General features: G+C 47.3%; 1 protein-coding gene across 3 annotated transcripts; it reads left to right on the forward strand.

Annotated features, from left to right (window-relative positions):
* The first annotated feature begins 1,460 nt into the window (after positions 1–1,460).
* On the forward strand, positions 1,461–9,523 carry SSTR5 (somatostatin receptor 5). 3 transcript variants are annotated; one of them, XM_061349232.1, is made up of 3 exons: positions 1,889–2,020; positions 2,810–3,354; positions 7,509–9,523. In XM_061349232.1, exon 3 carries the CDS (start codon positions 7,572–7,574, stop codon positions 8,682–8,684), a length of 1,113 nt encoding a protein of 370 aa, XP_061205216.1. In that variant the 5' UTR covers positions 1,889–2,020; positions 2,810–3,354; positions 7,509–7,571; the 3' UTR covers positions 8,685–9,523. The 3 variants fall into 3 exon arrangements, with proteins under 3 accessions (XP_061205217.1, XP_061205215.1, XP_061205216.1); XM_061349233.1 differs by lacking the exons at positions 1,889–2,020; positions 2,810–3,354 and adding an exon at positions 1,461–1,676; XM_061349231.1 differs by lacking the exon at positions 2,810–3,354 and having other exon boundaries at positions 1,867–2,020.
* Positions 9,524–12,685: the final 3,162 nt, after the last annotated feature.

Raw genomic sequence — 12,685 nt, forward strand, 5'->3', positions numbered from 1 at the left:
TATGACATGCAGCAAAAAGGGGACATCTGATAGAATTACAAACCAGATACTGGCACATCACTGCTGTGTGCTTGTCCTCCACACACCTCATCTACCTCACACATTGATCCTCCTCACAACACATCCGGGCCATCAGCCTTCACACATGAAGCTGCAGGTCTGCCTGTGTTGATGGGTATCTACCCGAACACTCATGTACTAGGAGTTATTTTTCCTGCCATGTTTATTCTGTGGCTGGTGTAACTGATCTTTGGCCTCCGACCGTGGCATTAGCCATTAAAAGCATGATAACAGGTAGTGTTTTCAAATAGCCTTTGTGTTGGCTCCATTGAGCCCTGAAATGGAATGTCGATGTTGACTTGAGTGGGTAAAGAACTCAGCCAGCATTAAGAGGTTTGAAAACCCTCCCTCTATCACAACACAGATCCTGGTAAGGTGTTTATTTGTGCTGTTTTCTTTGGGGAAACTCAGGAACCACAGTGTTTTCTCAGCAACTTTTTAATATGCAAAAGATAATAAAAGGCTAATAAAATATAGGAAGGCAAATCATTAAATTAGCCCTATTTTGATTCAAGCTGATATGCACAGTGGGGCTATTGTATCGCACTTTGCTTGGCGTGTTTTCAAAGAAGGTAATCAAAATCTCCTGTTTATCATTCCCAACTCTATTTCTGTCAGATGACTCTCCCTATTGTCATGGCAAGAGCAGACTGGAGCCTTAGTTCAATTTAGTGGTACATGACCGTAAATACATCAGCAGATTGAATTAGAAAGCGACATGCCAAAAGCAGCTTTCTCCTTCTCTTCTCTTCTTCTATTTTTTTTGCCTTCACACATCTGACTCAATTACAGATCTCTAATTGAAAAGCCTCAGCACTGGATTAAGATCATATACATTATTACAAAGCACGATGCCCTGTGCATGCTGATGGAAAGGGACTGGGGAGCCCAGCACTGAGTTAAACACACATCCACTGCTCTGATCATCCCCCCTGCAAGCCAAGGAGCAAAGGGGCTTAGGAGACACTGGTATGGGTGTCAATACAGGTGATATCAGGGGGCTGCAGTTTGGAGGAGGAAGGTTCTGTATGACTTTTAATTCACTTGTTGCATTTAAAGGGCAAAATAGTTCAGCCCCTTCCTGCCCTGCAGAGCCTAGGTGAAATCCATGAGAGTTTGGGAAGGAGGAAACCCACCAAGTTTATCCTGACAGCCTGGATATTAAGCCCTGCATCTTCCCACTAGCTAGGAATTTTAGGGCGGGATCCATAGTCAACTGGAGTAAAGCATTCCCGCATGGGATTTCAGCTCCGGTTCTCCAGGGAGAGGCAGGATCCGGAGCGCGACCCTGTCTCTTTCTCTACGTCTTCCCTAATGCTCAACACCAAGGAGCGTTAAGATGGATGAGATGGAGCTGCAGGTCCCTATCGCTGTCCCTGACGGAGCCCGCACGCTGCGGGGAGGGGGCTCGCTCTGTGGGAACCCGCAGGAGTCTTTAAAAGCACTTCTCGGAGCTGGAAGGGAGGTAGATGAGGGGAGGAGATGCGGGTCTCCTGGGAGACCCCTTTCCCCATCTCCGCGGGCACAGGGAGGGCTCCCAGCCCGTCGCAGGAGCAGCCGCTCTCCTAGCACGGCGCACACCCCGAACCCGGGGTATGGGGCAGGAGCAGAACCAGGTAAGGGCTCCCTGAGCCTGGGAAGGGGGCACGGACATTGGAAGGGGATACAGAGCATCCCTGCTGCCTCCAGCACCGACGGCTCCGCACCTCCAGCCCAACTTTCCGCAGACACCCCAGGGTGTCCCCTCGCGGGCTCCGTGTCCCCCTCCCTCCGCCCCAGCTCCCATCACCGGAGGCAGCCCCAGCCGGGATCCCTGTCCCTCCCCTCGGGGGGCGGCCGCCGTCCCCGCCCGCCGCCGGAGGGAAGCGGAGGAGCGCGGGGCGCGCTCCTGGCTCGGGGCAGCCCGGGCCGGGGGGGGCTGCAGCCGGAGCGGGGCCAAGAGGATACCGTGGGGCTGCAGGTAAATCATGGCCGGGGGAGAGCGGAGCAGCAAGTGGGGCCGGGGGAGACTGAGGGGGGTGATGGGGGGAGAAGCGGAAGGGATGGGGCAATCTGGGGCTTTGCAAAGGGCATCCTGCTTTTAAAGGGGTCTCTGGGATGAATAAGGCACCGGAGCTGTCGGTTCCGTTTGCTGCTCCCCCGAAGCAAAGCGGCCACCCCCAGTTTGCCCATCTTAAAGGGGTTTTGCTGTTGGAGAGCGGAGTGAGCCCGTCCTGGCCGGAGGGATGGCAAGGGGGAACCCGCTGATGCGGTGTTGAAAGCAGGACGATCCTCGGTGGTGCTGGGAAGGCAGGAGGAAGGAAGGCTTGAGCCCCACCGCCACCCGGGAAGCGGCAGAGCCCCGAATGCTGCCCGGATCGGGGTCTGGAGCTGAGTGCCCGGAGCTCCGTTCTGCTAAAACACGGGAGGCAAAGTGCAGGGGGTCGGATGTGAGCCGGGGTGGTCAGCAAGAAGTGGATGGTCACAGTCAAAGCGGAGTCCTGGGGGTCACCGTGGGGCTGGGCTGGGTGTAGCATCCTGTATCCGTGTGCCCTGCCAGCTCCTAGCACCACAGAACCAGGCACAGGGTGTACACTGTGCCTGGAGGGCTGCACTGAAGAGCCCGGAGGGAGAGAACAGCCCTACTCAGCTGTTTTAAACTTGTAGGCTTGCCTTGGGGTAAACTAGAGCCTTCTTATAGATCTGGGGGGAGGAGACACGCGGGTTACACCAGGCAGCCGGTACTTAGGGCGCTGGATCTGTTTCGCAGTGCTTGTGTTGGGAATCCCAGCTCCTGGGTGATCCTGTGACCAGGACTCTGCGGCCGGAGTGGATCTGCACTGCTGGTGTGGGGTGCACCCAAGGGGTCTCACACCCTGGGAGGTCCCCCCGAGGCTCCTCGTCTTGAGCTGCTTCATCTCTTACAGCAAGAGAAGCTTCGCCTGAGCTTAACCTGGGGCTCTCCTGGCTCTCCCTAAGCCAAAGGGACCTGTGGGTGCTTCAGCCTGGAAGCCAGACACAGCCGGTATCGAGACGCTCCTTGATTAAACTGTCTTTGAATCCATCACATCCCTGAAATCAATTGATGCCAATGGATTGCAGAGGAGAGAGCGGAGGAAGAGAAACACTTTGGTGAGATCCCTGGTGATGCACTGGTGGAGCAGTTGGAGTTTAGCACCTGCCCGGTGCCAGCACGGAGATGTTGGGCTCCACACTTTCCTCTGGCTGAAGCTGCTTAAATCAACTGGTCTGGGAGCAAAACCAGAAGCAAGTGCGCTACAGGACTGTGTGTGTGACAGGAGCAGCTCGGCCAAAGTGAGTAAACTCTGAGCCTAACAGCCTGACGTGCTTTTGGGGGGCAAAAAGGTATTTGACAAATATTGAACAGAAGCTAAAGTGGTTTATGGATTGCTTTTTCCAAACTAAAAGCTAGGACCAGGTTATCAGGTGGCATCTCTGCGGAGTGCTCTAGGAAACACTGGGCTGGTTGGAGCAGGGAGGTAACAAAGCATTGGGGACTTGAAAATACAGCTCCTAAAGATGAGCTAAAAAGGTGCTAAAAATGGCAAGGTATTATTTAACTTTGACTTCAGCTGATCAGTGTTTCAGCACTAACAGAGCCAGTCAAAACAGAAAAGCAATTTAGTGCAGGGAAGTTGTTTTGTTGTGCCTTCTGTGGAGAAATTCAACCACTCCTGTTTTTTTGAGTGAGGAACACCCTGAAAAATAACAAATAGCAGATTTTAACCAGGGGAAAGTTCACATCTGAACTGAGTCCTTTTGCTTTCTTATCCCAGGTGGTGAAATAGGGATGGGAGTGGGGAAACCCAGGAATATTGTATATGAAATGAGGAGATTTCTGTGCCCTCAGGGAACTTCTGGGTTAGTACAAGAACATTACTGTAACTGTAAGAAGCTGATCAGGTCTTGGCATGATGCTGCCTTTCCCTCCTCTTCACACCAGCCTTGCCTTAGTGTTTGTGCTATTTCAGAGCTGCTCTGCCAGGCTCCACCAACTTCCACAGCATCACCTCCCTCCTCTCCCCATCCATCAGCAGTCGCTCTCCCTCGCCCTTGGCTCTGCCTGGTCCATCCATGCAAACCACAGCAGCCGGTCCCATGGGCTGCAGCTGAAGTAGCAGGTGATGAACACTCATCCCCAAAAGGGCAGATTCACTAAAGTACCAGGAGAGTTTTCCTTTGCTTCATTACAGCAAATTACTCCACTAACACCTTGCAGCCAACTCTGTGGGACTGAGGGAAAACCACACAGTTCTGCTGCTGTTAGATACTTCTTGGATACTTACCCAGGTGCTTTGCTTCCCTTTACTACCCAGGACATCTGTTTTAAAGCACATAGGTCTGGATTACCATTTTGTCTATTCCTGCCGGTTATTCTGCACCTGGAAGTAATAACCTGCAGTCCTGCTCTCATAATTCTCTTCACAGCAATTATATTTGATGCTGCATAAGACAGAGTTATAATTCCAGTGGTAAACAGGCAGCGAGATCAAATCTTGGCTCATAAAACTAGGTTTCCTTACGTAATTCCCTCTTGATCCCAGCTATACTCTGATGCAATGCACTTCACAGGGTTATTTTTGCTTTGCTATTGTCACCACAAGCAGGAAGAATTTCAGCCTTGATCTGTCTGGGCAGTTTTAAGGTTTGTCCTTTATGTTGTGATGATGCTTCAGTCACTGATGTGCTCCTTTGTGCTGTCAGCTGGATACCTGCTCTTGTGCCCAGCAAAAGGATGTTTGTGCTGGATACCTGCTATAGAGAAGGTCTCACAAAAGCTAAATACCTTCTTCAGAAGAGAATGCTCTGTGCCATAACATCTCTGCTGCTTCTTCTCTCAGTTCTTGGGCAGGGACGCAGGCAGTCAGATATGTTCACTGCAGTGGATGCCTCTATTTTATAGCTCTGTAAAAAGAGAACTTGGAATCATACTAGTGATTACTCTGGATCTCTGTTCTTAGCTCCTTAGCTTGTTCTTTTTCCTTTGTGTGTTTGAAGCAGAAAGCGCATCGTTTATGGAGTACACCAGTGTGACGTCTTGGAGATGAAACAGCAAAGGGAAAAAAAGCCAGATGAAAGTCCCCTAGAGGTGTTTCTTCTAGTTAATCCATCAATTATGAATACCCAAACAAGTATCTAAGATACCAGCCTTAATTGTATTTAGTCATCCTTTGTTGAGGTTTATGGTGATTAACTGCTGTAGTGGTAATGTAAGTGCAGGTAAAATTGTGCTGGTGAGCAGCAAGCTATCAGCTAGACAGAGGGAAAAACCCTCTCTGCTCATCAAAGAGCCAGCAAAGCCTGCTTTCAGAGCTGTTTGGGTTTTGTTGTTGCCAGAATGTACCCTGAAATACCAGTGGCTACAAGGCAAAGGCAATGAGGTTTCAGCGGCTGAGTGGATAAAGCACTGAATAGGGGACTCAGCTTCAGATCTGGATGACTTTGAGCACATCGCGTCCCCAGCTAATGTATGGGAAACATTCAGATGATGGAAGCTCTTTGCTGGTGTTGCCAACTTGCAGGCTGTCCCTGAAGAAAGATGAGTCTCTCATGAGGCTTTCCATGAGAGCCTTAGAAAACGCATTTCCTTCTGAATCCACCTACTATGGAAGGTTGCAAAATTCATTAAATGGAGCAAAAAATCTGACAGTAAAGGTTAATGTCTGCACAAAACCAAGAGAAGAACCCCAAACACTAAGGAAGCTGACAGACAAACTGCTGAAGTGTCATTGACTTCTGGGGACAGCACAGCATCAGGAACAGACCATGGCAGCTGCTGTCAAAGGAATCTGGAATTGCTGTCTCCTCCATGGAAGACACACTGTGAGTGCATCAGGAATTCCAGCAATGAGTGGCTTGAAGAGACTGAGGCTCTTTGCAAGCAGGCATTCTGTGCTGTAGGTTATCTTTAGGGTGAGAAGACCGTATCCAAATGAAAGAACTCCTCTTCCTCACTTTCCTGCCCCTTTCTCATCTCCACCTTCAAGCCAGCATTTGTTTGAGCTTTGGCAGCTCCCTCAGCTTTTCCATCCCAGCCACCCTGGGTTTCTGATTTCTCTGGTACATCTCCTCCCAGCCACGGAGCTACATGTGAGACACCTACTTCCCATCTGCCCAGTTCCAAATCAGAACAGCATATTTATGATTACTACTGGTAGCTGGAGGAACTTCTGCTCTCACCCACTGCAGTGCAGAAAGCACAGTAACCAGCCCGTGGAGGTGTTTGTGTTCCTCTTGGAAATAAGAAGTCTTTTGCATGCTTATATGATGCAGAACCTTGCTTGTGCTTCAAAGGCATGGGTGCAGTGTGGGCTGGGTGGGCTTGAATCCAGATATATGAACCTATATTATTATGGAAATATAACTACCAAGTGATGGGAATAAAAGTTGATGGGCACATATGATTCTATGATCCTGCTTGAGCACCTTCACCATGGTCTTCTGGCCAGACTTGAGAAAGATCTCAGGCCAGATTGGTGCCTTGAATCTCCACTCTTTCATAGCAGATGCTTTCAACTTTTTATAGCAGAAAGCTTCGTAAACACCTACTTAGACTGTGTTGAGACAAAGAGTGTAAAATTATTCCTGTGATTCAAGCATGCCACAGAAAGAGAGAGCTGGAAAAATTCAAACTCTTTTCAGATTGTCTAATGAAACGTCTTCTATCACAAAATCTGTTCAGCTGTGTCCTGAAGCTGCCCACTGCAGTTTGGGTTTCTTGAAGAAGAAAGGTGTTTCTTAGACAAAAAGCACACTTCAGGATAAGAGGAGAGCGATTCAGAAACACTAACAGAGGAACAGTCTGGAGACATGGAAAAGAAACAGCTTGATCCTTTCCACTGCAGTCTCCACAGCTGTGTGCATGTGGCCTGACCTGATGGCGAAGTGTTCCCAGACATGGTCCTTTCAGTTTTGGAGTTCATTGGTGCTTTTCATTAGGGTTATGGAGGGGTTTGTTTCTTCACCTACACAGCTGCCAATGTCCCCTGGGGGTTCTCAATCAGTTCTGCCAGGCAGTTAAGTGGCATTTGAAGATATCAGACTGAGACTTGTTTCTATGTAAACAGGGAGACCTGTGAAACATCTCAGTGGAGCTTCGGATACGAAGAACTGGGAACTATCTTTGGGTTTGGGTTCTGGGTTTTCTGGGAGGACGCATGCTGTGTTACAGCCTCCCATCTTCACAGTTACACCCAGCCCTGACCCCAGTGCATGCAGCTTGTGAAAATTAAACAGACACCACCATCTACTGGGATGAGCACTTGGGCTGTCTTGTGCAATTCCTTTTTCAGACATTGATCTCATCACATGTGCTAACTGCATAATTCAGACACAAATGCAGACTAGAGATAGACAGTTAAATTATATCTTCATTTAAGAACTTAGCCTACTTTGAATTCACTCTTTCTCTCTTTTTCTTCCTTTTTCTTTTTTATTTTTCTTTCTAGGAACAAGATGCCCATGAAGTTTAATCTCTCTTAGCCTTAAAAGAGAAAACGGGAGTAAAAATTATGGATCCTTTATACTTTTCCAACACAGTTAGCACAGAAGCTAGTTCCAGCGATGTGAATTCCTCCCTGCTGACCAACGTGACAGAGAATGTGACGCTCTCAGAGCAGCCCTCATTCAAATACATCCACAAAGTCCTGATTCCCATCTGTTACCTCCTTGTATGTGCAGTTGGACTCAGCGGCAACACGTTGGTCATCTACGTGGTCTTGCGCTATGCCAAGATGAAAACAGTCACCAACATATACATCTTGAATTTAGCTGTTGCTGATGTACTCTTCATGCTGGGTCTGCCCTTCCTGGCTACTCAGAATGCCATCTCCTATTGGCCCTTTGGCTCCTTTTTGTGCCGGCTGGTGATGACTGTAGACGGTATTAACCAATTCACTAGTATATTTTGTTTGACTGTGATGAGCATGGACCGGTACCTGGCAGTAGTTCATCCCATCAAATCAACCAAGTGGAGACGGCCCAGGGTAGCCAAGCTCATCAGTGTGACTGTCTGGACCTTCTCATTCTTGGTGGTGCTTCCAGTCATCATCTTTTCGGATGTGCAGGAAGACTTTCACACCTGCAATATGAACTGGCCAGAGCCTGTCAACATCTGGTCAGCAGCATTCATCATTTATACATCAGTCCTTGGTTTCTTTGGTCCTTTGCTGGTGATCTGTCTGTGCTACTTGCTGATTGTGATAAAAGTCAAGTCGTCAGGGATCCGAGTTGGTTCTACGAGGCGCAGGAGATCAGAGAGGAAGGTGACCAGGATGGTGGTGATCATTGTGGTGGTCTTTGTGTTTTGCTGGCTCCCGTTTTACATGATGAACATTGTAAATTTGATATTTATACTGCCGGAAGACCCCGTGTTGGTTGGGGTGTACTTCTTTGTGGTGGTCCTGTCCTATGCAAACAGCTGTGCCAACCCCATTCTTTATGGATTCCTTTCTGACAACTTCAAGCAGAGTTTTCAGAAAGTCCTTTGCCTCCAAAAGGGCAATGGTGTAGAGGATGGTGACCCCATTGAACACAGGCAAGAGAACAGCAGCCGCTTGCAGGAATCAATGTTAACCCAGAGAAATATTGAATTCAATGGACATATGCAGACTAGCAAGGTCTAAGGGCATGGTTGGGTACTGCAAAGCACTTCTAAACCTAGAGAACTTGTGGACTTAGAGGAAAAAAATGAATTCATAGCAAAGCTAAAATCTGGAGACCCACAGGCTCAAATGAATGTACATAGACTTCTCCCCCTTTGCCAGCTGAGAGTGTTATGGGCTATCCTGGGCTGTGTGAAACTCCTATGGTGTTCCATCTAAGGCAGACGTGTGTTACCACTTTCTGTACTCTAGAGAACTGATTTACTGGTACACACTTTCAGCTCCCTACTGCTTTAGTGACGCAAAAGAACACTAAACCTGTTTTAACTCCCTTGTTAAGGTGAGTTTATGGCTGGTTTGCACTGCTGATCATTTGAGCTGATCATTTGCACTGATCAGCCCAAAGCAGAAAACAGCTCAGATAGTATCTTTGGAAGTCTTCAAGGGGATGTCTTAGAAGAAGACCACTATTTCTTAAGAGGAAGTTTAGTACAAAAAAGGCCACAGCACTGATCTTGAAGTTGTGTATAAGCCATGGTTATAAAGTGCTGTGTCAGACACTTACATTGTTTTACTGTCTCTAACCCATATAAGAGACTCATAGCATTCAGGAATCTTTCAAACACAATAAAAAAGAACATAAAAGCAAGACTAGGAAAATATTGTTGAAAGGATTCCATGTATTCATAATACTGTCACGACCAACCTGCATATAAAATGTAATGTGACCACTTCATTATTATGTAAGTGACGATGATTGTGAAGTCCTGGAAAGCTGTTGTGTATATTTATTGGTTCTGAATGTAAGTATGGACATGAATATAAACTGTATTTTCAGAAATTAAACAAGTTCAATCCCCTTCTGACTATCCTCTTCATGGCTTTGCTGAGCCCTGTCAGGCACTGAGCAAAAGAGGTGCAGTGCAGTCTTTGATGCTCAAATCGCAGTAAAGACAATACAGTTTAGTATGGTAGGGCCAAGTACAGAGACTGTGGGGCTCTGTCCTGTTCAGACACCTAAAGGGGTGCTTAGGAGCTGAGTAGATACACAGAGATCTAATGACTAATGTGAGACCCTATACCTGGATGAGGGGAGCAAGGAGCAGCATCCAGAACCAATTCCTGCATCTGATCTCAACCAAGCAACTTGCACTGTAAAGGGAGGGCTCTTCAATAGACAAAAAAGAAGAAAGCAAATTAGATATTTGTTTTAATCCAGGCAGAAACTATTTATTCTCTTTAGAAATCACTTTCTCCATCCACTGTCACCCACACTGGTCAAACAGGGCTTCTGTGAGGAAATGGATGTGTATTTAACAGCTGGCAGGGCAGGGGGTACAAAAGGAGAGGGCATCTCAGCTGTCTTTCCAACCTTTGGTGACCTTCTATAGCATCTCTAAGGGATGTGGCTGAGCCCCCAGCACCAGCAGTAAATATCAGCCTGGTATTTGTACAAGCAAGGCAGCTTGTTTAAATAACACTGAATAGAGTAGGATACTGACATGGCTCCCCCCCTCACCCAGAGTGCAGCCTTGGGGTGACTAAAGTGACAGGCCCTGTGCTGAAATTACTGAAGATTTGGGGGTCAGCAGCCTTCAAAAACAAGATCCAGGCTGCAGTCCTCTCCTCCCCTATTGCATTGCAAAGGCTCCTCAAGTTCAGCAGAGAAGCCTGAAGATGCTGTTTCAAAGCCAAGTTACCATTAACAGCTAGACCACAGTGGCTTGTTTCCATGAGTCCTTTAGGACTGAGGACTTCAGGACTGCCTGGAAGTGGAGACCTTCTCTTCTTCTCTTAACTGTCCTCAGGAGCTTGTAGCTCTCATTTCAGACTCCATGCTGCCATGCAGGACAAAATCTATCCACATGTGGAGTCATGTGTGCCATAAGGTGCTGAGAACAGGGCTAATTTGTTAAAACATATGGCACTATGGTTCTCCTTAAAATGCTCTGCAGAAGCAGCTAAATCCTGCCCTGAGGACCAAGCACACCAGGCAGGGCAATAGCCTAAGCTAAAAACACTCAGGCCTTGAAACTGCTTACTCTTAATGCAACTATTTAGCATGAACTCATAGGATGGACCAATTCCTACAGAAGTTCTTGCTCCTGCCTGCTGTTGCTGTGTATATACGCACCATTTTCCTCTTTATGCCATCATAGGTGGCAACACTCATGTTATGCTAGAGTAAGAGTGCAAGAACTCATCAGATATAAAAAGAGACAAATGTAGGATGTATCCAGAACCTGATCCTTGGCTTGGGCCGTTAGTAGGTACATTTAGGCTTCTCACAGAAGGAGGCTGCAGCCCACCTTCCATACACCTGCACTATACCACGGCTGTTAATTCAAAATCACAGCACTGCCAGGTCTACATTGATTAATTAAGTCATGCAATATCTATTATTTCCGGAATTATCAGGCTGTTCCAGGCATAAATCAACTCCCTTATCAGTTCTTGAGACATGTGGAGTAATTAGCGCAGGCCTTTATGTCATCTCTGCCAACTCCATCTGCGCCCAGTTGATTAGCCAGAAGTTCTTCTCCACTGACAGAATTAGAAAAACCCCATTTTAGTTCACAGATCATTCTGCAAGCAGCAGTAATAATTAATGCTCACACAGAGGGAGGGTGCCCCACGCATGCAGCGTTGGTAGCTCGCTCTGCAGAAGCACAAGGACACGTAATTCAAGGCAAAGTGTGCTGCTGAGTCCATCTATGCCATCATCCATCACTGCACAGGGAGAATTAGAATGAAGAAACCAGGGGGTTGTTCACACCAACAGCTAAGCTGAGCAATGCTTGTTGCTACGTTAGTATTTGCTATGGAAGTAGCAAGGTACATATGAGCAGAGAATAGCTGAATTGCTAGGGCAAGGTTTAGGAATTTGGCCCTGATGCTGTGAGACTCTGCCTGAGTCACTTCACTCCTTATGAACTAGTTTCTGTATCTGTAAAACTGGGAAGAAGTGTACTGACATTCATATAGCGTTCAGGGCTGAATGTCAGCACCAAAACACAAAAACCCCTTATAATTTGCTGTCTCCAAACTTACAGATTGCTCCAGTGTACTTGGAGCTCTATAAAAATCAGAGTTGGAAATCCTGCAGAGAGGCAATGCGTTGGGGACCGGAGGGGAAGGGTGTCATCGCAGCCAGTCCTCACTAGTGTTTTCTTAGGGCTGCTTGAGAGAAGGGCTGCTTGGTACCTCAGTCCTCATTTTTAAGAGGAACCATTTTGCTTGAGGATTATGAAATATTACTGGTAACTCGAGCCAAGCGCACCCAACAGCCTCCAAACCAGGAGTCCAGCAGAAACCTTCTTTGATAGGCTTGGGACTGGCAGCAGCACCAACAGATTTACAACGTACAAGGAGCAGCAGTCTCATACTAAGCCTCTTCTATTTTAGAATAAGATCATAGATTGGTCAGAGACCAGGGAATGCCTTAGGGAAGTTTTGAGTTGGGTACTGGTTTACAAGAAGGCTGCTTGGAATAGAGATGGGGGAATTTGGAGTCAGCGACCTCCCCCAGCAGACTGACAGTCCTGGTTTGAGGACTGGCAGCAAACCCAAAATGTCCCTCCAGACATTTAATCCCAGGATCAGACACCCCTTTTAGGTGTCTTCTAGATTGAGGTGTATCAAACCCACATGGACTGCATGAGTGCCACTTTAACACAAAACTCATGCTGATAGAATGTCGCACACCTAGAGATTTAGCAATATAGCAAGAAGCAGATGGAAGAATAAACTCCAAACCCAAATGAAATAGAAATCCTCCTCTGTGGATTAGGTAAGAACACTGACGAATACTCGGAAAAGCAACACTTGAGTAAAAATTGGCAGACTTGACCTATTGATGATTTCTGGGTAACCTCTTCTGGGAAAAAGCTAATTCATTTCAAATCTCTCTGGCCATGGGAGAGAGCTAAAGAGGTGTGATAAATGAAGATCCAGAGTTTTATTGCTCTGTCATGTTAATCTAGTGCAGTATCAGGAGACAGCAGTGTAACAATAATCTGGTG

Source organism: Neopsephotus bourkii, unplaced genomic scaffold (assembly GCF_033783945.1).
Source record: "Neopsephotus bourkii isolate Nb327-2 ecotype Australia unplaced genomic scaffold, CSIRO-AGI_Nbou_v1 NB_384, whole genome shotgun sequence".
Lineage (NCBI taxonomy): Eukaryota > Metazoa > Chordata > Aves > Psittaciformes > Psittacidae > Neopsephotus > Neopsephotus bourkii.

Bases quoted from the DNA above. Each gene is read 5' to 3' on its own strand.
- SSTR5 (XM_061349233.1), top strand. From the start codon at position 7,572: ATGGATCCTTTATACTTTTCCAACACAGTTAGCACAGAAGCTAGTTCC.